The sequence below is a fragment of the Carassius auratus genome, unplaced genomic scaffold, assembly GCF_003368295.1.
Source record: "Carassius auratus strain Wakin unplaced genomic scaffold, ASM336829v1 scaf_tig00004584, whole genome shotgun sequence".
NCBI lineage: Eukaryota > Metazoa > Chordata > Actinopteri > Cypriniformes > Cyprinidae > Carassius > Carassius auratus.
The window spans coordinates 464956-492731 of NW_020523609.1; the positions used below are offsets into that span (position 1 = coordinate 464956).

Genomic DNA, 27776 nt, shown 5'->3' on the forward strand with positions numbered 1-27776 from the left:
CTGTGCCTAACATGCTCATTATGGTGCTGTAAACGTTTTAACATAATAACCTGAATCTATATATATATATATATATATATATATATATATATATATATTACTGTAAGTTAATTACAGTAAAATTAACTTACCTTGGAGCAAAAGCAGCCCAACACAACTACAATACACAAAAATTATATAAAACAGGGAACTTCTATCTAATAAGCTGCTTCGTGTTTTTAAAGAAATTAATGCTTTTATTCAGCTTGGGTGCATTCAATTAATCAAAAGTGACAGTAAATACATTTCCAATGTTACAAAAGATTACTATTTCAAATAACTAATAATAAACTTTTCAAAAACATTAATCAATATATATATATATATATATATATATATATATATATATATATATATATATATTTATTTTTATTTTTTGTATGTTTAATATTGCAAAAAAAAAGTGTGAGTGTCTATTAGTTACAGGGATTTTTGTGAATATCATTCAATTTTACATTCTACTGGTTAAATTCTAATTCTGCATTCTGTATGCAAATTAAAATGGCGGAACACAACATTTGCTAATTCAGGATTGGTCAGTGAGATTTTAAGGTGGGGCTTAAGGGCTCAGCTAGCATCAAAAAGGTAAATCCAGAAAACTCAGAACACAAAAGCAGAACAAAGGCTCTCTTTGTGAGTCTCTCTACCTCTCACGGCTCACCTTTTCTAAAGTTAGGGAACAGTTCCCAGGTGCCCTCACTGTGTGTTCAGAGTATATTTAGCACCCAGCAACCAAGCTGGAGCCGATCGTTCTTTCTTTCTTGTCACACTGACTTTATCCAAGTTACAAGAAACCGAGTCACTTCAGCTGCCTGTAACACAATCTATTTCAACATAGTCTGAGCCGATCAGCACATCGACTGGCACATTGGAGGCTTTCTTAAAACACAGTGCCACGACACAGCAAAATTCACAGCTATAGCGCAGAACAGCAACAACATAATCAGCATCGAATCAAAGCAGGTCTGACTGGAAGCCTGTACACAAAGCATTAAAATGCATTCCAGTTTGATGCATAATTCTCATTGGAATAATTCAATGCTATTTCAGGACGCTGTGACTCTGGAACACACAGTGTCACTTTGAACAACGATATAATAGTGATACCTAATAATACAGTTTTGCTTGTAATTACAGAGTGTCGCAGGGCGCGAGACAGCCTCCCCTGTGTGTAAACGTGAGATGTCTCATTAAAGACGTAGGGCTTCTCACGAATGCATCTGAGAGTATATTCCACCAGGTTTTAAATATTATATCACATGTAAAGCAATGTAATCTTCCTGGAGTGAATGGAAGATGAAATATTTAAAAACTGCTCGAGATGTAACATATCTGAAACGCAAGAGAGATTGCATCATCTGGAGCATTTGCAATTCTTGGGATTGTGTTGGAATATGCAACAAGAGTTAAAAACAAAAAGAGATGGAAACTATTTATTTTTAATGGGCCTTAATTAGGCCTATAATAGATTGTGCTTTATACACAAAAGTATGGAGGCCCATTTCTGCCACAGAATTAAAAATACAAAGGTAGCTGCAACTTTTTATTTCACAATTCAGACTGTTTCTTATAATTTTGAATTTTCTGAGAAAAAAAATAATTCTGAGTTAATATCTCACAATTCTGATTTTCTCACAATTCTTTCTCGCAAGATTTTACATTTTGAATTATTTACTTTGTTCTTGTAATTTTGCTTTCAGTTGAGTTTTCATTTCAAACCTCTGAGTTCGTATCAAAATTATTTTTTTCATGTAATTTTAAGTTTAAATTACACAATTCTACTTTCTTGCAGTTCTGAGTTTACATTTCAAAATTCTGACTTTTTCATGTAATTTTAAATTAACATCTTGCAATTAAACTTTCTCGCAATTCTGAGTTTACATCTCGCAATTCTACTTTCTCGCAAATCCTGAAAACATATCTCATAATTCAGAGTTTATATTTGACATTTCTGTCTGTTTTCATTAAATTTAGAATTTACATCTTACAATTCTTACTTTCTCACAATTCTGAATTTATATTTAGCAGTTCTGAGTTTATATCTAGCAAATCTGATTCTCAAAAATCTAATTTTACGTGTTATCAATTTGTTATCGACTTTTTTCTCACAATTCTGAGTTTATATCTAGTTATTCTGAGCTTATATCTCATAATTCAGACGTTTTTTTTCTTTTCTGAGTGCATATCTTGCAATTCTGAGTATATATCTAGTAAATCTGAGTTTTTATCTTACAATTCCACTTTTTTTCCTAACAATTCCAATGTAATTCTCTATTTTTCTCAATTCTGATCTTTTTTTTTTGTGGGTGAATTGTTTGCTGTTACATTATTTTGCTGTTAATTTATAACTAAATAATATATAATTGTTTTAATATATATATTTTGTATGTATTCCTAGTCCTAGTTAAAGAGATTGTTCAGCTAAAAATGAAATTTCCATCATCATTTAATCACCCTCATTTTGTTCCAAACCTGTATGACTTTCTTTCACCTGTGTAACGCATAAGAAGATATTTAGAAGAATGTTTTAGCTTATTTTGTCTATGTAATGAAAGTCAGTGGGGTCCAAACCAACATTGAGTTTACCCCATTAACTCTCAGTGTATGCACAAAGAATTTTTTTTTTACATAAAAACAGCAACAGGAGAAATCTACAATCATGTCTAGGAATTGAAACCTAATTGAAACTTGCATGAGATGAAAGCTGATGTAGAAGGAAAGATTCAGTTCTCCATTTGATTTCTAACACAAAATCAACCGTACAAACTTTGGTGTCTTCAAAATTCCTGAAGATAAAGTCCTCATTTAAAACAGCCATTAATCATGCTAGTCATAACTTAATGAAGAGTTATGATCTTTACTCTATTAATATCGGTGAAGCTTCGCTGATCTCTGAAGACCCTACCAAATCAAAGCTGTAGAATGAACGATGATGAGTTGAGCCGATAAATGAAAGCCGAAAATGATGATTGCGCCTCATGGAAACATCCATTTCATCAAATATTTAAAAGCCTAATACAAAATCAATTCTTCAGGAACAACATTAGGATTGAGAAACCGCGTCCCCCACATTAAGTTCAAGAGTTTCACCATTAATTCAATCGCTCTTCCCCTCAGAGGAAACAAGATGATAATTGAAGCCACACTGATGGAAAGAAGAGAGAGAGAGCTTTTTCTTCTCCTCAGTGTATGTGGCGAACACCACAGGTCAAAGTTAATATCAAACCCACAAAGCAGTAATGAAAAAAGGATTAGAGTGGGAGGAGGGGGAGACGGAGCGAGAGACAGAGCGAGAGAGAAAGTTTGCCAGGGGTGGTCTTACCGCTGATGCAAAGGCTGAGAGAGCACAGACTCTCCTCGCAGGTCTCCGGGCTCTCCGCCTCCCAATGAGACCCTCTTTCCCTTTTCCTGGGAGACATCTGTCTTACGATGTTTAAAACCCGGTTCACTCTATCCATCCTTCCCTTAGCTCTGCGTGACCGAATGTCCCACGATTCCACCCCAATGTGTCACATTAGACACGGAGAGTCTTCTGAACGAGCGCGTAGAGGAGACGCTCTGGCTGCTAGGATGCTAAATTTACGTCTGTTTTCGTTTGAATTTTTTTTTTTTCTTGCTTCTTTGCAACAAGCCAAGAAATGGGAACAGAGGGGGGGAAATAAATAGAAATATATCCCAGTTTGCCTCTCTCTCTCACTGTGAAGCTTTATCCCACTGCTTCCACAGCACAACTAGCAGTGAGTTGATCTTTTTTTACATCCCTCCCTCTATCCAGCTTGCTCTCTCCGACTCGCTCACTCTAGCTTTCATCTTTTTCACGAGGGTCCTCTCTAATCAGCTAATAATGCCTCATTAGAATTGGGAGAAATTGGGGAGGGTTAACCTTAGGATGGAGGATGGACTGAGAGCTGTGAAGTGGCCACACAGGAAGTTAGATCCACCTTGATGACTTGAAGAGGTCTAATTGAGGTTTTGGATATTTTACACTGTTTCTGTTAGCTTTGATGTCATCTATATGTGCTAACATACAGCTAACAAGAGAGCTTCCCTCCGTCACCTGCTGTTACAGTACAGTAGGTAGCATTATCAAGTAGCATATTATGATTTTGGTTGGTCTGCTGGGTATGTTAAAAAGAAACAGGCCTATAGTAGGTGAAAAACAGTATGTTAGCATTTCTACATGAATGACCGAGAGCAGGAATATTAGACTGCTGTCACTTTAGGAGCTTCCCGGATCCAACATACTGTTTCACATGTTTTCTTTCTCAGCTGTTTGCTTTCACTTAAGACCAAAATTACCTTCTGACACATACAAGTGTGTGTATTAAACCATTCAAGGCCAATAAAGTGGCAAAATAACTCCATGCAATACTTCATAGGTCCTCTATGATCACCGTCTTCAGGTGTGAGCACCTCATTTGACAGCACTCAGATACACTGAGACACTCTCAGACAGTGCATGCATTAAATTAAATGAGTTCACTTTTACTACTGATTGTGTTTAAATGGCTTAAAATCACTTGTTTTTAGCATGCATGCAAACTATACATTTTCGCGACCATTAAGCACAGCAATGTCACGTGACTGTGTAACCACCATATTGAAATATCTACCGGTTGAAAAATTTCCAAAGGTCAATCATTTCTACTGGTATATCACCCACACCTAGTGGAAACTAGTGCTTAGATTAATCTCAAGCTCAGTCTTTCAGAAACTATTTTCTGTTGATCTGTTTTAGCACACTTTATAGTTAAGTTTTTTAAAACAGACAAAAAGAGTGGGTTGATGATATTGCTGTCCTCCATTGCTTGTTCAAACAGGAGGTCCCTTCCTAAAACTCATAACATTGGGTGCGAAATTAACTACCCACAAAATGCTGTTGCTAATTGCCAAGAAACGCGATGATGTTTGCAGCTGCCCCGACAAACAAATGTTTGTTGATGTTGCCCGAGAAGGCGTTAATCTCCTCGTAATTCCCTTTAAGACTTTTTGGGAAAAATCATCTCTCAAGGAAATGCCACATTGCGAGTCTCAACACAGCTGTTCGCTCTGCATTCCTCCCACACAGAAGAAGGAAAGGGGAGCGCCGAGGAGAGAAGCAGAGAAAAGAAAGCTCTTTGAATTAAGTATTAACATCATTATGTTCTCCAGAGTCCGTGGAAACACCCACAGGACATTGCACTAATCCGACAAAGAGGCTGCACATGTACGGGAAGAGTTCACTACCTACTTTCCTTCAAAAATAAAACATAGCAGGGAATAAAATCAAATCGGTCAGGAAATTACATCCTGTTGAGGAGTTGAAAACCAGACAGATGCTTTTAAAAATTGATTCTAGTTTTTTTTGTTCATTTACCCAATTTCAAAATCAAATTTTGTAATTTTCTTGTTGATGTCTGGTTCATATAATTCTTGAGAGTTTGGATGACCTTGGCAAGACAAGTAAAGACAGGTTTCTGAAGTACTAGAGTAATGAAGATTTTTACTTCCATTACTATAGTACAACTTAACAAGTACATTCAAAGTGTACTATTTTATTTCTAAACAGATTATGCTGGTTAGGTATGTTTTGAATCATGACTGCTGGTTTGAGCTGGTTTAAACTGGTCCTTAGCTGGTCATGAATTGGTTTAAACTGGTCAAGTGTTGGTCCTAAGCTGGTCCTGAGCAGTTGTATAGGACCATCTTAGGATCAGCAAAGGACCAGCTTAAACCAGTTCATGACCTGCTAAAACCAGCTCATGACCAGTTAAGGACCAGCTTAAACTAGCAGGAATGTTTCAAAACATACCTAACCAGCATATGCTGTTTTATTTTTCAACAGGGCTTATTTTTGCTTGGTGAACTCTGCCTTACATACAGTAGTTAAAACTTTTCAGAACTGTTAGCTGAGACTCAAGTTTTTGATAAATTATTCACAAAGATGGATTTTTGTTGAGGAATTAACTTCACAGAGCATAACATTTCCCTCTGCACTTAATGAAGAGATGACACAGCTAGCAAATAGCATCTCAAACTGCTAACATGAGGCAAAAAACTCACACACTCATGAATAGACACAGTAGTAGTGCTGGGAAATAAACAACCAAAGGTACCAATGCTTTGTATACTTTTTAGTAGTGTAACAGTACTTTGGCTAACTACTTCGTACTACAAGTACTATTGTAAACACATCTTTACAAAACACAATTAAGTATATCTTCCAAAAAACTTGTGTAGTAGGAAAAAGCTGATTCTTTTTAATGAATCAATTCATTTGATTCAGCTTGAAATTTAAAATGCTGTCATTTTGTGGCTTTCTTTAGCAAAATGTTTAGTTGTAAGCTACTGTACATCTATGTTTGTTAATATCAGTTATATTCTCATTCTGATCCTTTCAAGAAAGTTTTTAAACCACAAATACTGCTCTGATATAAATTATAACATTTAACAGTTATGTGTTTAAAATCCATTGGCCCATTAAATAGCTGTTATCTGCTTTTTGTTAGCTTCTAGATAACTATTTTAGCTGTATGACTACACTTTAACTGCTTTAAACGTGTAGTTTGTCAAACTTCAATTTATCTTCCTCGGCACTGCTATACAACTCTTACAAATGATAGTGTGCATGAGTCATATGGACAACTTTTATGGTATTTTTTATTTTTTTTGTCCTTGTTAGAGCTTAACTGCCAGAATTCCCATCCAATTGTACTGTCAAAGTTTCTTTTAAAACAAGTAGCCTGAATATGCTGCCTTCTCCCTTGTGTTCCATAGAAGAGGGAAAAAATATTGCACAGAGTGACACTAGGGTCAAAAAATGATGACATTATAATTATTTCTGAGTGAACTATCCCTTTAAATCTATTTCCTCTGTGTCCTTAAGCTAATTACTGCAGCGTTAACCCAGACATTGGCTCAGATGCTGGAAACTGTGAACGTTTTAACACGACTGTAAGCGTGACAGCTGAAATCGGTTCGAAAAGTGGAACGCTGATTAAATGCTTGAAAATCCCTTTTTAAAACTCCATTCTGCTGAGCAACTGTTTCCTTTGAGTTCACCTGTCTCACAAAGTTCTTCCTCGGCAAGAAGGACTGATCTGGAAATCTAGGACATGAGCAGCCGTGTTCATCAGATGAAACGGTTTGCATGCATGGAAAGTGGGAGTTCGTTGGGTTCACTGATATTGGAAAGGAAAAAAATAAGGATAGATACAAGCACCTGAGTATTTTGCATAAAGTCGGAAATGTCAGGATGATAAAAAGTGTCCTAATATCATAATGAAGACAAAAGCCTCATTAAAAGATAAAAATTTAATTCCTGAAACAGAAATTCTTAACCAAACTTTTTCACCGCTTCATATTGATGCATTTTTAAGGTGAGTTTTCTTTCTAGCTATAAACTGTCATGTGGTGCAACTCCTCAAAAACGTATTTGCAAACAATATATGTGGAATTCATATTAAATAAAAAATAAATAAAATCCTTGAGTCATACCTTTAAAAATATATATAGGTAATAAATAAGATTTGAAAATGTATTTACATTTTAGGGAAAATTATTTGACGGTTAAACCAGCTGGACATTTTTAGTCTTTTTTATGTTTAAAAAAAAAATTAATACAAAAACTACTTTTCCAAGATCTTGGGGTGTTATAAACTCTTCTTTTTTGTATTATTATTATGTTTTTATGTTTTTTTCATTCCAGTTTTTAATAATATGTTTATGGAGCTTTATTGTCCTATTTTACAACATCAGACCTTATTCACTTCCACTACATGGAAAAGAGTAGCATGAACATTCTTATAAACATCTTCTATTGTATTCCATAGAAACTGTTAAATAATATGGGTTTAGGTTGAAATGAAGATGAGTAAATGAAGACAGACTGTTTTGTATTTTGTATTTTTTGACCGAATGTATTTCTAGGTAAGCTATTCTTTAAGGAGTTGCTCAATGGAGACAGCAAGCCCAGGCACAACAGAGTCAACCAGTCCTTGAAAATATCATCTGATGTATCATTTCAGTCATAAAACATTTTTAAATAGTTGCCATGTTCCTGTGGAGTTCCCATATGTTTGCTAAAGTAAGGAAAGGAATGGAGTTCACCAGTTTTCTTAAATTGTCATACTTTCAGAGTTTTAACTGGGTCAACTGTGTGCTGGGGAAAGATAATGTGGTTCCTTTTCATCCCTGACAGAGAGAGATGGAGAAGAAATGGAAGAGAGAAAGAGAGAGAGCGTCTGTGTGGCTACATCTGAGCTGGGTTAAAATGGGATCAGTCAGTCAGCCAGCACACACACACATAACTAGCACCGAACTAAAGAAGACCAGTCAAAGTGATTCCCTGTGGCATATTAGAGGAGTAATATATAGAGTTGTGGAAGTGTGTGAGTGTTTGTGCATGTGTGAGTATGTGTGATCATCAAATTCCCCCAGGAAAACCTCTGATTATGGTCCATGTCACCCCACAACCCAGAGAAATAAAAGCTTCTCTATAAAACAAAACACAAAACATGTCTGTTCAAAACCCTAGTAACCACATCAATGTCTACTGTCTACATCTAAAGCTTCCAAAGTAACCTAATAAACAACTATTCTCTTGAACATGATTGGCTACCATTCACAATTGATTTCAGTAGAATCTAATGTTAGCTTTCCGTGATGCTAAAAGTTCCACAGTTCCCGTAGAATCTCATGTTAGCATGTTGCTAAGCTAAGTTCAATACGCTAACATTAAGTAAATTCAATGGCAATTCTCATACATACATGAATGGTGCTCCTGGTGTAACTACATGACTAACATTCACAATTAATTTCAATAGTCCGATTTTAGCATGTTTCTAAGCTAACAACCCAGCACTCCACCATTAATCAATGCTAAGATAGTTCACTTAAAAATGAAAAACACTAGTAAACTGGTTTAATGTCAACTGTCCCCATAGTGTATAATTTAGCTACCTATAAGCAACTGATTTATAAGGGGCCGCTCACATTTCGCGTCTATTACGTGTGCAAGTTTGTTATTTCCAATGTAGGCGCACGGCATGCGCGCTCATAATGGAAGCAACGCGGTCGCGACATGTGACAAGAACTAACCAATCAGCTTCATCCTTTCCCGTAACAATGTTGAAAACTCAGCCAAGATGAAGGAACAGCTGTTCATAGCTGTATATGGATTGCCATTTTGAAATAAATTTAGTAGCAGAGCTACTGAGAGCGATTTTTTTGTGCTGCAAATCCATTTATCCTTTGCTGCAATTTCCGCGTCTTCATGGAGAGAGCAGCTCATGGTTGCTTAGCAAAGACAGACGCCTCAGGAGCGCTTTGGAAAGAAGGAGAAAGCGGCGCGCGTTTTCCACGCGTTTTTAGGCGCGATATGTGAATGGCCCCTAAATCTCTTCTTTGGAAATAACATTAACAGCTATTCTCTTGCACATGATCGACTAGCATTCAAAAAAAATTGAGCTATTTGCTCAAAAAAATTGAGCTATTTGCTAAGCTAATAGCTCAATACTTAATGTTAAGCAAAGTTAAGTCATTCTCATCCACACATAAATGACACTCTTCATGCAACAAGATGATCAACTGCTGTTCACAATTAATTCCAATGGAATTAATTATTATGTTAACATGTATACACACACAATTTCAATAGTCTGTAGGCCCAATAATCCACCATTTAGCTATGTTAAAGGGATAGTTCACTGGTGAATAGTCATTAATTACTCACCCTCATGTCATTGCAAACCCATTAGACCTTAGTTCATCTTCATAACACAAATTAAGAAATTTTGATGCAATCTAAGAGCTTTCTGACCATGCACAAACAACAATGCAACTGACATGTCCAAGGCCCAGAAAGGAAGTAAGGACGTTAAAATAGTAAATGTGACAACAGATATCAAAAATATCTTAATTTGTGTTCTGAAGAAGAACAAAGGTCTTATGGGTTTGGAACGACATGAGAGTGAGTAATTAAAGACAGAATTTTTATTTTGGGGTGAACTATCCCTATAACTGGATAGCGGAATCCTTGAAAACTGATTGAATTATGTAAATTATGCAATTGATGATCTACCTGCTCACTACTCTAATGTTTGTAGTTTTTAATTTTCATGCATGCATAAATTGTGCTTTTCCACCAACCACACTAAAATAATGTTAGCATATTGCTATGCTAATTGCTGAATATGTAAATAAGTGCCAAAAACATAAATATTGTATAAAATAATTAACTTTTAATTACATCGAATTAGTTTTATTCATACCCTTCAATCTGTCCATCATCTTGGACTGTTCAATGAACTTGTTGCATTGCATTCTGGGATTGCCATTTCCACAAAGAATACGTGCAATTATGCCTTTTATTTTGTGTAAAATGTAGCAATATAATTAGGCTCTTTGTTGTTTTGGAGCAGCCTTTGTGATGGAGAACACTACGCCCATGGTGCCTAAAATGTTGCCAAGGTGGAGAACTTGAGAGCAAGAGAACTTTTTCATTATGAACCTTATCCATCATGATTCAGATAGCAACTCCACATCCGCTTGTAACTTGTAATGAAAAGTACAGCTTGTGGTATATTTGTCTTTCTCAGAGTTTCTTAATCTTTGTGTAAACCTGACAGAGAATCCACACTGATATATAGGCTCCGTTCCAAACCAATTTCAAGGCATGATAAACATGCTCAAGGCTCAAAGGTTTTTCCAAAGGAAAGTTAATGTTATCATTCAAATCAGGTTTTCTGTTTGATTTAGGCTTAAGGATAGACAGATATATCTTTAGCCATGCTTTAGTACGGGAAACTACTCACAGTCAATATTAACATACTTAAAAGTATCAATTTATAGGAAAAGATTGATTTTCAATTTTAATATTGCTGACGCTAACTTACATTATTAACTTAGCAACATGCTAATATCAAACTCTACAGAAATCAAGTGTGGAAAAGAAAAAGAAAAAGAAAGTGATAACTTAACATGAACTGTATGTTCAGGATAATTTAACCGCCATGCACTCTCTGAGCTTTGAAATCTGGAGTCATTGTTCCAGTGGAGATGTTTCCAGTCTCTGCATTTTGAATGAAGGCAACATCATTAATCAGACAATAATGCTCATAGGGTTTTATCTGTGGAGATAAATTCATGGAAATAAAATGCTACATAAAATCGCCACAGTGCTTCTATGCAATTCAAATGAAAGTTAATTTTTAATGTCAAATGTGTTTCTTGTTGCCACCAGCTCTGTAAACCTGCTGACTTGTTATTCAGTGCTGAAGTTATTCAGCGCTAATCCACTAGAAGTCATTCACCATGGCAAAGAGCATTTTCCCCTATGCTTCATTTCTTTGCTTCCTGCACTGCACAGCAGGAAATAGGGCGAAGTTCCCCTGAGGATCTCGTGCAGTGTCTTCTTCCTTTATAACCTGATGTTAAAGGCAATATACATGACTACCTAGTGTACTAAATCAAATTTAATCATCAAGTGTCCCGCTTTGACCTCTGTATGATACGTTGCAGATAATGTCACAGAAGGATGATTTAATGAGGCTGCTGGGTAGCCAGAAAGCACGAACCCTACCAACCAATTATACATGCTATCAAATAAATAGAGATGAATGTACGAGCAGTAGTCCCACCCACAGTCAGTTTACTGACCGTTTGATACATATTGCACACAAAGTGTGTTATTCAGTGTGTAATACTATTTAAGATTGCTTCAAATCTGCATGACAGTACTTGAACTGAAACCTAAAAGTGACTCTAAAACAGTTTACATAAAACTCTACAGCTATAGGAGTGAGAATACATAAACATATCCATTAATTGTTGTCTGAAATACTTGGAAAGCAACAAGACAAGCTTGCATAGCTAGAATAGTTTGGGATAGAGCACGTTTTGGACGTTTAAATGTTTCACTTCCACACAACACAGCATCTTAAAGCTACAGTCTGTAATTTTTATTGGTTAAAAATGATACATTTTTGGGCAAGTACATAACCAGCCAGTGTTCAAAACTATCTTTTTACTTTAGCCTGATTAATAACAGTAAGCTTGTAATAATGTTTTCTAATTTGAGTGGTTTTCGCAGGAAATACAAGCATGCTGCCGTTCGTCTTAGCATCATTACGTTATTTCTGTAAACATAAAGAAAGAGTCATACTGTAAAGAAAGAGTCCCGAACATTAGCTTTAATCATATTGGTATCGCAATGTATTGTAATGTTTTTTTGTTTTGTTTTTCTCAGTTGGTCAGAACAAAAGTGGCAGACATGTGACTTGTTCAGATGAAATTTTCTGGTGCGAATTCTTATTAGGGTCAGATTTCCAATTACAGCTGAACATTTGATTCATCCAAACTGAGAAGCCGTGCAGAACAGATGCACAACCCACATACAGATGATAATTCTGTAGATAATTGCAATTGCAGGTTTCAAACAGAGTCAAAACTTACGGACTGCAGCTATAAATAATAAACATATTTTAGTTGTTGATGTGGCTACATGTACTGTAGTCTCAGACCGTTCAAGTTAAGAGATTAAGATAGTATAAACACTTTGAAAACAAGGTTTGGCATGTACAAATAGCCTTTAATCTGCGGTCCTGAAGCACTCTGGAGCTTGAGGCCTGTATTTGAGGCCACATTTACTTTTGCATATTCTATTTATATGTAAATACTGACCTCTGATTAAGGCAGGCAAGTTACATTTCCATACCGATCTTCAGTGTCATAGTGCTGATTAAAAATAATGCACTATTTTACAGGTACTCCCCTCCTGGTACACCAAAATATGCCTGTTGAGCAACCAAGAAAGAGCTCCAATTATAATAAAAATGGCCGTAGAGCTGTTTATGCAGTTATTATAACATGTAAGGTCACCTGTCTAGTGGCTGATCATGCATCCCAATGACGCCCACATGGAAAGTAGTTGAACAAACACCAAGCTTTAAACCTCTGGATGAAACTCATCTCATCTTATTCTAGAGTTTTTCAAAATTTGGACATGGACCCTCAAATATGAAGATCCCCTTGCAAGAGGCCCTTGTTCCTACTGTAAATATAAGAACCAATGTGTTTTCTGAGGTGCAACACTGACCACGTACATTCTACAACTGAATTGACTCCTGAAAAAAAAATTTTCCCAAGATTTTTTTAAAGATGATATAAACAAGATGTTATAGAATAATAATTGGAGGAAACCAAAATGTTGACAAAAAAATTTACATACAACCTTTTTTTGAATTTCCTGAAAACGTCCCAGCGCACATGAGACAAGTTTTACCAGATTGCATCATATTTATTCAGCTTTCAGATGATGGTTTTGTGGTCCAGGGTCACATATTTCTTTATAAAGTTTTAAATATGGATATCTTTCTTACACAAATGCATCACTTAATTTCAGAAGGCCTTTATTTAGCCTGTATTGAGGCTGAGTAAATCATGGGATAATTAAATTTTTTGGGTGAACGATCTCTTTCATAAGGTTCCCTTATATTAGGTAGACATGGCAACCCTTCAAGAGTCTGCTCTGCAAAGTAACTTTCCAGACATAAACAAAACATGATGGCTCTGTTTATGATGGTTTAGTTGAAATTGTCAAATAATAACCAGACACTGATCACTGTAATGTTACTTTGATCAAAAACAGCAGTTACTGCTAATACCAAAACTCATGGTTTAAAATGGTGTCAATCATCGCAATTTCAAAAATTAGTTTTGTGAAACGATTATTTAGCGCATTCACTCCCATATTTAAATGTGGTTGTCATTCCTGAAGCTTTACAATGTGTATGTGGCCATTATCTGGCTAAAGTACTAGCTAGCTAATTGAAAAACCCACAAAAGGATCAAGAGAATACACAAATACACAGATACATTAGTCTGAACCATCTCATTAGCACTACAGGAGTCACACTTGCAGAAACGTGGTGCAACAGAGAAATATTTTAGCATTGCTACGACTCCAAGTTTTAAAACAAATAAAGCACTGGGTGGTGAAGTCAAAATCATGGTTTTTAGGAGCAGTAAAAATGCAGCCCGGTCTGTCAACTTACACTTGAAAGTTTGTTGAATTTTTGGGGCGAGAAGAGATGTTGTTTGAAGTCTGTTGTGAATGATTCATATGGTTTTGTACACTTAGTATGTATAAACTTCTTCTTCCCATGTCAGAACTCCCAAAAAAGAAAACAACACTTCTTTTTTAAAGTCAGAAAAAAAGGCTAAGGCAACTTTTCTACATTCACGCATTACTGGCTAAGAATCACTCCCAATACTCCTCTTGTACAGCTACAAGTTATAATGCTAGTGGATTAATAATTAATCCACATAGACGAAGAAGCTTTAATTTACTGTGCCTCCTGGGTAGGATGTCAAAGAATTATAAGACAGCTTCGCATTTTATGTCTGGATCATTGGTGACTCGTGTCGACATCACATTTTGAATGCTTTATCGGCAATACACAAAATGTCACTTGAGTATGGCACTTACAGTACATCCAAAAGTGCTTATGTATCCAAATACAGATGAAGGTGTGAATGACATAATGAGGTATTTGTGGCAAATATTTGATTCTGAAAATGATTAAAGGACAGTAATACCTCTACAATGAAGTAGAGGTACTTCATTGAAGTAGAGGTATCCCTGACTTATTAATGAATCCAGCAATTAAATATAAGGTTTATGAAAATCCCAACTGGCCAAGTATGGTCTCCTAATGGTGGCAGTAAATCTCACTATGTACAGCTCAGTTTTCTTCAATAGTGCAATTCCACAATATAAAATGCATAAAATGGATTCATTTTCATGACAAAAGTCAGTCTCTTGTATGATGAACTGATAAATTGTATTGAATAAGTTTGGCCAAGTTTTTTGTATTAGTACTGTTATTATGGTAGCACTTTATTTTACAGTCCTGTTCCTCATGTACATACTATGTACTTATTATAGTAATTACAATAACCATGTAACAACTAGGTACTAACCCTGAACCTACCCCATGTAGATACCCTTTATTACCAGAACCTTCTTAGATAAATAAACTGTAAGTACATTATAAGTACATGTTAGTACACGTACTGTAAAATAAAGTGCAACCGTTATTATTATAAATAATATTTATCAGAAAATTCAGAGTTTACAAGTGGTAATTATGAGTTGTACAAACATATAAACAATGTTTTAGCCAGAATCAAAGTGTTGTGAACACGCTTGTAACATACTATATATATATACAGTGGGGATCGAATGTTTGGGCACCCCTTGCAGGTTCTGTGAAAATGCGAGTAATTTTTAAAAAATAAGACAGATCATACTAAATGCATGTTATATTTTATTTAGTACTGTCCTGAGTAGGATATTGTACATAAAAGATATTAACATTTAGTCCACAAGACAAAATTATTAAAATAACCCCACTCAAAAGTTTGGGAACCCTTGGTTCTTAATACTGTGTTCTGTTACCTGATGATCCTTGACTGTCTTTCTGTTTTGTGATGGCTGTGCGTGAGTCCCTTGTTTGTTCTGAACAGTTAAACTGAGCAGCGTTCTTCAGAAAAATCTTTAAGGTCCTGCAGATTCTTCAGTTTTCCAGCATCTTTGCATATTTGAACCCTTTCCAGCAGTGAGTGTATGATTTCGAGATACATCTCATCACACTGAGGACATTTGAGGGACTCAAACACAACTATTTAAAAAGATTCAAACATTCACTGATGCTCCAGAAGAAAACAAGATGCATTAAGAGCTGGGGGGTGAAAACTTTTGAACATGATGAAGATGGCCAAATTTTTCTTATTTTGTTGAAGTATATATTTTTTTCATTTAGTTCTGCCCTTCGTAAGCAACAGAAGATACTTGTATGTTTCCCGGTACACAAATTAAGTACAATTTACCTTGATCTTCAAATTCCAAAAGTTTTCACCCCCAGCTCTTAATGTCGCCAACCCGACTAGAAGCAGTCACAAGAGCGGAGCTCCAGATAATCATGTGCAATTCTAATTATCGAGGAGAGCTTTGATTTGGGAACAACATGCTCACAGGTACCATATTAGGATGAGCATATTAGGCAGTCCCTCCAGAAAAACGTGGATTTTTTTGTGATTGTTGTGGGCAAAATCCTTGATTTTGCGGCACATATTCTTAAAATAATGCGATGGAATATGCGGGATATTTTTGCAATTTTATGCGATGAAATTGCGTGAACTTGCAAAAACTGCGGTTTGATGAAAAAGAGAAAAAAAGGTGATTCCCCAACACCTTTTTCTCACTAGGCTACTACCTTTATGTAAAGAGTAATTTCTTATTACTTCCTATGATAAGCGAGCATACTAAATCACAGAATATTTCAGTTGCAATCTCTTACTGCAACGTATATTATTTTACATACTACTAATATAATTACAACTGTAAGTTTTTGGTACTGTTCTGTAAAGTTGCATCAACTTCTGAATGAAACTACAACAGTGTTAGTAGCCTAGTGAGAAGGGGGTGTTGGGGGAATCAAATTTTTTTCTCTATTTCATCAAACCGCAGTTTTCGCAAGTTCTCGCAATATAATTTGGCTCCACTGTCATGTAACAAATCGGAAACTGCTTCGCACGATCTTTTGCGCTTATTTTGCAAATAAGAAGTTTCACCGTGGGGTTTGCAGATGATGTTCACGTCACGTAATTACGTCACTTCATAAGGTTCCCATGGCAATAGGGGAAAAATGGTGCTTTACTTGTGTGAAGTAAACGCAACATTTTTCAACTTTCTGCTAATATATATGTGAGTTTTTTTTGCAAACGAAAATACAGGGATTATGAAATCATGCTAGCCCCACATATTTTGCTTTCTGAAATCGGCAATTTATGCGGCAAAAGAACGGATTTCTAAATATGCGACCCTTCATAAATATGTGGCCTTTGGCTGATTATGCATTAAATCAGGCGATCGCATAATCACATTTTTCTGGAGGGACTGATTAGGGAAGTAGAAATGGCCTAACAGCCTAATAAGGCTACATTAAAGGCCCTCAATACTCAAAAGAGAAGGCAACACAGACACTCAGGTGGGAGCAGCGTGATTCTGTCTCAGTATCAACTTTCACAGTTTTAACAAGAGCTGTTCATTTACTTTTCCATACTAAGTTTATTCTGCATGTTCATTTTCGCAATAAGTGATTGAGTAATCTTCATACGTAAACCTAATGCATGTCTTATTTATAGTTTTCTCAGTACATTAAGCTAGCCTAGGAGAAACTGTTTTAACATAAAAAAAAAAAAATACATCAGCACCAACAAGAAAAACCATTCATTAGCATCATGTTCCTGCTATGCTAACTTAAGATAAGCCAGAGGCTACAATGACTCCACTGACATCGAGACTAAAATATTCCTGTTAAAAACCATCTGTGCGATGGTTCCCACCCTTTCGAATCTCTTATATTTCCTACAGTGAGCGAACGAGTACACACTTTGATTTAGTGCAATTGGGAGGTGGGGACTAGATATTTGAGGACATGTGTACTTGCTCTATTCATGTTAGCACAGTGTGAAGGCTGCTGAGAGCCTCGATACCTCGACGTGGCTCACTTTCTCTGATCCAGCGCTCTTTGATGTTCCTCCAGCTGGCTCCTGATAGCCTCCTTTGGTAATTGCAGAAAGGGCCGCTCATCTTTGCCCGTGTCCTCGCTGTGGAGCTGGGCGACAGTTTAAACAGCTTCACTAGCTTCAATGCAGAGAAACGGGCGACTCGTGATGGCATGGGACTTGGGCAGAGTTTAAAGTGAAGGTGTAATCAGAGAAGCATGAAGTTTCTGTGATCGGAGGTGGACAACTGGCATTGCGTGGGGAATTTTTTTGAAAAACAAATGTTGCTGACAGGCTAGGAATATTCCAGGTTCAGTTCAATTGAGAGCATATGTTAATACAAAACAATACAAATATTTTCCGAGTGAGAGGCTTATATTGGAAGTGAATGGGGTTCATTTTAAAAGTATTTAAAAGCAGAAATGTAAAAATTACAAACTGAATTTTAAAAGCATTTAGATGAATTTTTCTGTTAATATTGGTGTATTATTTGAGCTGTAAGACTGTTAAAATAATAATTTTAATAAGTTTTAGAGTTTATGGTGCTCTGTTTTGATGATAACAAAGTTGAAAAATTGGATATGACTTAAAACAGAAAACTTTTTTTTTTTCATTTTAAAAAATTTGTAACTTTGAAGAAGTAATTTTAAGAGAAAACGTTAATTACTCAGCCTTGTATGGAAACACATTTCTGACATGTAAGACAAGCATGCTTTGAAATCATAATTATGAGATAGATAGTTGAAACTATGACACATTAAATCTTTAAGAAATAATTAAGAAATAATGAATTGATGAGAGTCACAATTATGAAAATAAAAAACTCTTAATCTATGAGTTTAAAAAGTTATGACATTACAATTACAACTGTCTCTTAACAGACTTTTTATCTCATAATGTTTTCTTAAAATTCTGTCTTAATTTTTTTTATTTTTTTTAGATTGAAAGGCATAAAAGTCAAAATGTGTCAATTCTTACAATAATTATGACTATGTTATTATTTGGATGGTTTAAAAAGAGGACTCCTTATTTAAAATTCATGATAACATAATCAACATTATGAGATACCAAGTCTTGATCTACAGTATAAGAGTTTAAAAAGTTGAAGACATATTTTATCAAAATTTTGTTACAAATACAACTTTGTCTGACTTATCTGTGACTTTTTAATCTCATAATGTTGTAATTTATCCTAACATTTTTAGATTAAAAGGCATAATTGTAACATATAAAGTCAGAATGTGGCTTTTTTTGTGGTTTTGACTGTCATGATTAATAAAACTTTTATCCTATATTTTTGACTTTGTAATAATTTGGTCTGTTTACTGTATGTCATAAAAGAGGATTTGTTTTATTTAAAAGTCATAATTATAAAATCGACATTTCTACCACCACTTTTACTTGTATAGACTTGTATGACTCTATAACTATGAATGATTTAAATTTCACATTATCTCATAATTTCAGGTTTTTGACTCCGTTTTGGGGGTTTATCTCATAATTTCTCTTTTCTCGTATAATTTCAAGTTTTCATCTCGTAATTTTGGTGGTTTATCTCATAATTTCCCATTTTTGACTCATAATTTCTGGGGTGTGTGTCAGAACTATGGTTTACCAAAGCCATTTATGTCTTTATGAAGCAAAAATGGGCTTTCCTACACTTGTGTCTTTCTAAACCCGTTTGACTTACTCTCTTCTGTTGAACACAAAAGGACTGTTGAGGGGCAATTCTGGTTGCAAAAGATACCCAATCTTCTCTGTGTGGGAAATAAGAACAAATATCCAATAAATGTAACTCAACCCATCAATTTGGATGTGCTTTTGTCATTTTTGGAGCTTGACAGCCACTTTTAGTTTATGGAAAAGAGCAGCTATGACAATCTGCTAAATATCTCCTTTTGTCTTCAACGTTATAACTAAGTCATACAGATTTGTAACAACATGAAAAATGATGATAAAGTTTTAATTCCTGAATCAGCTACAGTAGATAGCATACACCCCATTCATCTCCCAAATACACGCAAGGAACGCTGTTGCCAAGATGAGGCTAAGAGCACCAGAAAATGCCATATGCTTCAAGCGCCAACATTAATACCCCCTCCTGAAAAATCTGACAAGTGGGAGGTTTACAGTACATTATTTTTTGTCCCAAAATTGTTCTGCCAGGAAGCAGATTTAATTAACAGTAATTTTCGAGACAGAGATTAAGCCTAGACCTAGACTAAACTAATGGCAGTCCTCCAGTGGAAACATTTTAATCTGCTCTGGGAAACAGGCCCAGTGTTTCTGTGCTTTAAAATGTCTTGCTTCTTAACACCAAAATTAAAACACACACACATATATTACTCCAGACTACTGCAACGGCAGCAGTTTAATCCGTATTTTCTTTCCATTCCCTCATGAAACCTGCAAACAACCAAGTCATATCTCAAACAAACAGTGCAGAACATCTAACATTTAATAAACAGATGACAAAATCGATTTTGCATCGTGTTAATTTAAGTCATTTGGCTTTTTGTGATTTACGCGCCGCGTGAGGAACTATCGTGTCAGATTCCTGAACCCTGCGGAGAGCTAAATCGAGCTGACAAAAAAAAAAAAAAAACCACTGTCACACAGCATATGAATGATAGCGTTTAACAGATTCCCCACTTGGGCGCAAACACATTGAACTGAGCCAGTGAGGAGAGTTAATCTTCTGTAAGCCGCACACAGCTGAACAATCTGTCAGGAATCACTGCGAGATCAGGATCACAGATATCCAGCTTGAACTGTGTGGGGGCCAAATATGTACAGTGATATAATAAAGAAATCTAAAGCTAGTTTCAAATGCATATGCCAAAAATACGGGGAAAACAATATTAGCCTTTGATGTATAATATTTGCTTAAAAGGGAATGTTTACTTTGGTTTTGGAGTAACCAGCAACCATCTTGGAAATGCAGTGCTAGCTTTATATTTGTAATATTTTATTAAAATGTACTTTTTCTTTGGCGTTAATAACCAGCAAATTATTTATTTATTTATTTATTTTAAGTAATTATTTTTGATTTATTTGTATACATCATTATTTATTTTTATATTTATTTATTTTATTTTTATTTATTTTTATTATTATTTGTTTGTTTTGAGTTATTAATTAATTTATTTACATTTAATTTAATGATATTCTTACTATGAAGTAGTAGCAAAGTAATAGTAACTATTATTATTTTCAGAAATATTTTATGTCAGATTACTTAAAACAGTTTCTTGGCTTGTTTTAGCGGTTACCCCACCTTGACGTTTCTGACTGCATATCACACACACACAAAAAAATCAAAAATGTACTCTAGATCAGACGTTAAAAACATGTGCATCATTCATGACACACGTTCAAGTTCGTGTCTTCTATTTTTTATGAATGAATAATGCATGAGCGAATAAATTAATAGACTTAGACTCCACACATCACTGACCCATAAATAAAAGAAAATGAAGGTATCAGAAATGTTAAGACAAGCTACTGATCTCAGTTTCATCAGCAGCAATTACGGAGTGCATGACAAGGTTTTTAAAAACAAGCTTAAAATACAGTCTGTTAATGGGAAGCTCCGAAACCCGGCAAACTTCTCCCGTGCTAGTTCCTGTTTTGATGGTGCTCATAATTATTGAGAAGAGTCTTGTTTTTGTGCTAAAGAGCAAAACCCTGGAGATGAAACTGTAGGCTGAGGAAACTCTAATTAACCTCTCAGACAACACACACATAAACAGACACATGGAGAAAGCTGTTTATGAACTGCACAAGTGTTGCACTGTCATTAAATCTAAGAGACTTCAACCACAAACTACTCCCAACAGTCACGGCCATGAGACGAAACCTTCACTTATGTCTGATAGCATCGCTCGGGCAAAAACACTGACAAACTTTAACCTGCTTTAACGTTAAAGGGGTTATAGATTTAAATTGACGAGAAAAGTGTGTTTGTTTTTTTATTAACAGGCGTGTTTACATGTTGGGGTTTATTTTATGAAACTAATTAAACTTTTCATTGTTATAAGCATTTTGGTATGCCTTCACTATTTGTTTTCACTACTCTACATGTGTCTATATTCTGCTGTTTTATCTTCATCCTGGTCTGTCAGCCTCAAAATAACAAAATTCAACAAAGAAACTATTTAATAATGACATTGTTCAGTTTATTATAAACCAAGAGTTAACTAATCATGAACCACTGCAATATTCTCAAGTGATATACAATTTTATACTAATTATGAGTGATCCTCAGTTGTGGCGTCACTTCCATCACAACCAACTAAAGTTGGCCAAATAAAGTTTATTTATTTATTTATTGCTTTTAACGGGGAAACACCAGTAAAGATAATTATTTTTTCAAAATCACGGTTTCAAAATTAGAAAACAATTTTTATTGTGTGTCATAAGCTTTAGTCTTACGAAAAAGTGTTGAAATATTATTGTATTGTGTATTTTATTGTTTAATTCTAGTAAAAAAATTATAAGATTGAAGTCAATTATTACAGAAAGTTAATTCTGAAGTTCAACTTATGTCATAAATATAACTTTATGTCTCGTAATTTTTATTTCTTTTTTATCTTATGATTTGTATTTATTTATCTCATATTACTTTTTATCATAATCATGGCTTTTAATTTTGATTCCAGTCCAAATAAACATCTATACTGTAAAGTTGTGAAGTCAAATACTTGTCAAAGTCATGTTGTCATGTGATTAATGTCATAATTACAATAACTTATAATTATTGTAACTTATTTTATGACGTTATCTTATGATTTTGACTTTATAACATAATTAGATTTTTTTATATACTTATGAGTTTGTCATAATTTTACACAATCACATTTCCATGATTGTCTGTGAAACTAAATTGAAGAAGTTATTAAAAAATAATTTGATTAAAATATTTTAATGTCGTTAATGCACTGGCCCCGCCCCCGGACCAGTTCATCATCTTACTGTTCATAAAGTTTACTGTTGACAAATATAATGGAGGGTAACAACTCCATAAATGCAATTATGCCCTAAAATTCATTATATTGATGCAAAAATGACCCTGTATGTGTTTTTGTCTCATATTTATATCATGTGATAAGTGATATCACAAGAGCAGCAAGAGCAATACTGCCCTACAAAGGCAAAAGATCTTAACTCACTAGAGTGGGAAACTGAGAAAAATGACTTTAAAGTTTTTTTTTACTTTTCCAGCCAAATTAATTATAGGTAGGACTCTGGAAATTGTAACAATTAGGTGTTTTAGTAATACAAATTATCTACATTAAAAAATTGTGAGCCCAAACTTGATTTTTACTCCTATTCTGAACTTAATGTACTCTGCTTTTGCATTGTCTGCAAAACGTGAGAAGTCACACCAAGGCAAAAGGCAGTAACTTCCACATCATCAATATTATGTTGTTGATCACCATTTACAAAATCCTTATAGTAACACCTGAATAAAATCTAGTGCTCATGGGCTGTCTCATATAGGCTATTGCATATAGTAATGTGGGTGTATTAAGTTTTTTTTATTATTATTATTGTAAAAAGCAGACTTCAAGTGAAACATGTGGATACCAATTTATTTGCTATGCTCGGTAACGTAAAAGAATGCTAGACATAGCATAATTGCTTTTATATTGTTTATCCTTTGTTATATCGAGCTTTTTGGTAGATTGCAATCTATCTAATTAGTTTGTCTACACCGTAATCAAAAAGTGGCAGATGTTAATAGACAGTAAAACAAAGGCAGAGCACTGTAACTCAATTTGAGCACTCCAAACAAAGTGAAAGACCGTTAATTGGTGTTAATATATGGTACTCTGCCTTGGTTTCTCTGGGGCTTTTCGAAGTTACGGTTGAGACAATCTATTATTTTTTCGGAAAAAACGAGATTGACTCAAGGTATTTATACACATGATAAAGGAGGTCCCAAAAATATAAACAACTAATTTTCGACAAAAATCGAAGTTACGGTCTTTTGCAGAATAGCAAGAGCAATATTCTGTTGATTTTGTCCCGAATATTACAGGTTTAAATCTTATTTTATACAGCAGTTCAGTAAATAAGAAGTTGATATTGTGTTGTATTTAAAAACCCAGTAATATAGATTTAGCTCATAGACAACATATTACCTTTAAAGCCATAGCAGAATTGTTGCGCATCTCCGAGCAACACAGCAGTGTTTATTTTCTGAATGAATCCGCGTTTTAAACGAATTGTGTGAACAAATGATTCAAAGATCCATTAAACCAATTAATCAAAACATCATGTAGTTAATTATTTTTAAAATCTGAAATCTAAAATCTTGACCGACAGACATATTTATATTTATATTTATATTTATATATAGCGTGTTTGACCCACATAGCCTGGTTTGTTTGACAAGTGTGAGCGCTCTGTGCCTGTGCCTCTGTACAGATAGTATTTTAAGTGCGCTACTGTCATCAGTACGACAAACACAAACATATTCCATTAGTACTATTACAATAGACTTTTCAATAAATTAAATTGAATCAAGTATAATAAGATTTGAAACGGCTCTTGTTCTTACCTTATTAATGAACAGTCAATGTAGTTTGCAAGTAAATCTCAGATGTCTCAGTAATCATTTCCTGATACATGTGAAAATCAATGCACGGCATAGATGAAAAATTAATAATGACTAATTATTCAGTAATTTTACTCTAATGCTAATATATAGGTCATTTCCTATGCAATTAAACAGAAATAGCTAAACATAAGCATAGGAGCCTGATAAAAATGCTTATTTTAGAAGAACATTTCAGAAGACACTTAGAGGCTTTTGCATCTCAACTCTTCATATATAGTACAATTGTATACGATTGTATTAAAAATTCTCCTATTATTTTACCATTTGCTGCTTTTTCTAGCTGTACCCTTCTGAAGGATGTTTGAATCGTTTTTGTTGCTAGCACTTCTCGTGTTGTTGCCATTTTATGATGAATTGCTTGTATCCTCATGACTTATTTGTAAGTCGCTTTGGATAAAACATCTGATAAATGTAAATGTACTGTAAATGTAAATGTATATACTGGTTCATTAATAATCAGAAATCCATTACGAGCGCGACCAAGAAAATATAGGAAGAAGCGACAGAACCATAAAACGACATGAGCCAGACTCCAACTCCTGTGGACTGTGAGTGGGAACAAATGTACTCTATGCGTCCGGATGAGGTTTATTAGATGCTGTGTGTATTCCAGTCAGCTGTTCTTTGTATAGATCTGTGCTAGTTTAAGAGCTTTTGCCTGACCTCTAATATGAACTCCATCACAGCACAGACGGCACTGGCTTTACTAGAGATTCATAAATTAATCATTGCATTTACACAGTGATATCCCACGAAAGTAAAGTGCTGAAGAGGTGAAGTCAGCTAGATTGCAGTCCAGACTTATGATTATCCACATAAAGTCTGGTGCATTTACTAAATTATTCTATCCAAGTGTTTCTCACAGACAGTTAATAACAGACTAGCATATAGCAAAGTGGTATATTTTTTGAATAATGGCAAAGAAACCCACAAAAAGCTGCTCGACAAACGGCAAAGAAATTGGCAGAATCCAAACCGATTTCAGTGATATTTCTAGTGATGTATAGCACCACCTGAATGGAGTTTCTAATATACTGGCTGTTTGGAGTGGAGATTTAATGGGTTATAAACAGGAGATAAATATGGAGCTATTTTAAACAGACCCATCTAGAGCCAGGATATTGAAAGATTTTGAGGTTCCCTGTATGTCAGGGAAGCCATGTCTTCTGAAATCCTTATAATGCCAGAGATTTGAAGATCAGACTGTCTAATTATTATAGAAATGTCAAGTCTGAATGGATTTGTTTCACACAAGCAAGCCAGCAATCATTTAGCAGATGATTCTATGCAAAGTAAGCTTTTGAGACTTGCCTTGCATAACTTGGCGTCAAGTGATTTAATTACCGTATATTTCACTAGCCCAACTGTTAGATGCTTTCTTACAATTTCTTCTCGTGTGCTTTTGGTTGTGTAACGTAGTTTGTGGACCAGACAGAGTTGTCAGCGATTCTTCCTATTGTAAAGTCATGCAGCGTGTAACCTGCTGTCGCTGATCCATCGTGCAAATGTGAACAGCAGCAACTGAATGCTACCCGAGATAGTTGTGCAGTGTGAAAACAACGGTGATCCGACGACTTTGAAAATTGTGCAGTGTAAACTCATTATTTATTGTTGAACTATGGAAGGCCGACCGGGCCAAAACTAATTTGAACGTGTTTCTCAATGCGCACATATTCTGGCCATGTTCGAACATGTAATACATTACAAAACAGATTTACCTCTAAATTTAATCACATATTAATCTTTTTTTAGTTAATTCTACATTGCTTTATAGCTACTGTGCTATGCCAGACTAAATTAATGTAGCTTATATAATTCATGTAAATTTAAATGATTTCTATTGAAGCCTATTTCCACCACTGAAAAAAAAGGTGACTTCTGACATTTTCTTCTCAGAATTACATGATATAAACTCACAGTTGCAAGTTATAAAGTCAGCATGAGTGAGATAAACTCACAACTGCGAGAAAAGAAACATCAGAATCTGCAAACATCGCAATTCTGGCTTTTTTTCTCACTAAATCCTGAGAATAAATCAGACTTCTCTGAGAACATATCCCATATTTTTTCCCCCTCACAATTGCAAGTATATGTTTAACAATTCTGAGAAAAAAAGACATTGTGAGATACAACCTCCCATTAGCAAGAAAAAAATCTCTATAACTTGCAATAGCGAGTTTACATTGCAAGTTTATTTAACTCATAATTGTGAGTTTATATCTCACAATTCTCTGAAAAACAACTGAAAACTCTAAAAACTCGCAATTAGCTTTTAGAAATAGGTTTTTTTCAGTGGCGGAAAAGGGCGTCCACACTTTTCTACCTGAGAACGAATGTTAAATTTAGACTTTTATCACATGAAATGTACAGATGCATTTTCCCTCATGAACAACGTTTGATGTTTGCATACGTGCATACCAGTGTATCATTAGGACATCATGAATAAACATGACGCCTGATGCTAGTATAAATTTAGACCAAGGGAACATTGTGTTACATATGCAAATATAGTCTCAAATACAGCAATTGTATTGGCTGCTGTGTGTGTTGTCGCATTAACTTGGACAAACTGTGTGTGTTGATATGATCGAATTTCATGCGTTTCCATTTAAAGACTTTTGTCACTGTTGGCCTTCCATAGTAAACTGTGCAAAATCGCACTGCCATTTTAAAAACATCAAAGTTTGCCTCACATCCAGTCATCGCAACTGCAACTTTTAGGAAATACTCTTTGATCTGGATTGAATTTGGCTTTCTATACCGTTTATATGATCAAAACTAACCATTTACCAAGCTGATTATTTTTTATTATCTGTGTATCAACATTTACGATGAGTAAAAGTTATGCATCGTTTCAAGGGTGTGCGGGACGTATGGAGGATTAAGACTGACTCCAGTTTTCAACTATGCCCTCTGGCAAACATCTGACAGAACCACACTTTTCAAAAAATAAATAAATAAATAAACTTCTAAACTCTTATTCACCAAAATGATCAGCAGACAGCAAACTCAATTTGAAGGGTGAGTTTCAAACTGCATTTAGTCTCTCTTTCTAAAGAAAAGATTCCAACATACATTTACTATGACAAAATAGTCACTAATGAAGACAAATATTACAAAGGTTTTTTGTTGTTGTTGTTGTTGTTTTAAGAAATAGGCCACAGCAAACCCTGTGTTACCAAACAAATTACACAGATTCTGTAGAAACTCTTTGTAGACAGAATCTTTCCGCTTTCTAAATCTGTCAGAGAAATCAGACAGATTCTCAATGGAAACAGACCCAGAAACCGGTGAAGCGTTTAATGAGAGCGAACACATTCAGATAATGAGAGGGAAACATCATACTACATTTCTCAATCGAAAATGCTACTTTTTATATGTGCACAGCGCCACCTTGTGCTCACTGACTCTTAATGCACCGGACAATGTCACAGCCTCAAACATGTATACACACACATACTGTACACACACACACACATTCGCTCTCTGGGTTAATCAGTACAGATGACATTTCACCTCCAGCTGAGAAGAAAAACAGATTGTACCCAGTGTAAATGCTGAA

At 35.0% G+C, this 27776-nt stretch overlaps 1 protein-coding gene across 2 annotated transcripts in view; it reads right to left on the reverse strand.

Moving 5' to 3' along the window:
• The window catches only part of LOC113070586 (glutamate receptor-interacting protein 2-like), a 163410-nt gene that overhangs the window by 111444 nt on the left and 24190 nt on the right, over nt 1-27776 (reverse strand). Inside the window, exon 1 of one of the 2 annotated variants that reach the window (XM_026243982.1) lies at nt 3362-3846. The exons of the other annotated variant lie outside the window; for it this stretch is intronic. Within the exon in view, the coding sequence (XP_026099767.1) occupies nt 3362-3497 (136 nt within the window). The 5' untranslated portion in view covers nt 3498-3846. Of the gene's footprint in view, nt 1-3361; nt 3847-27776 lie in introns of those variants that run through there. 2 annotated transcript variants of the gene reach the window in all.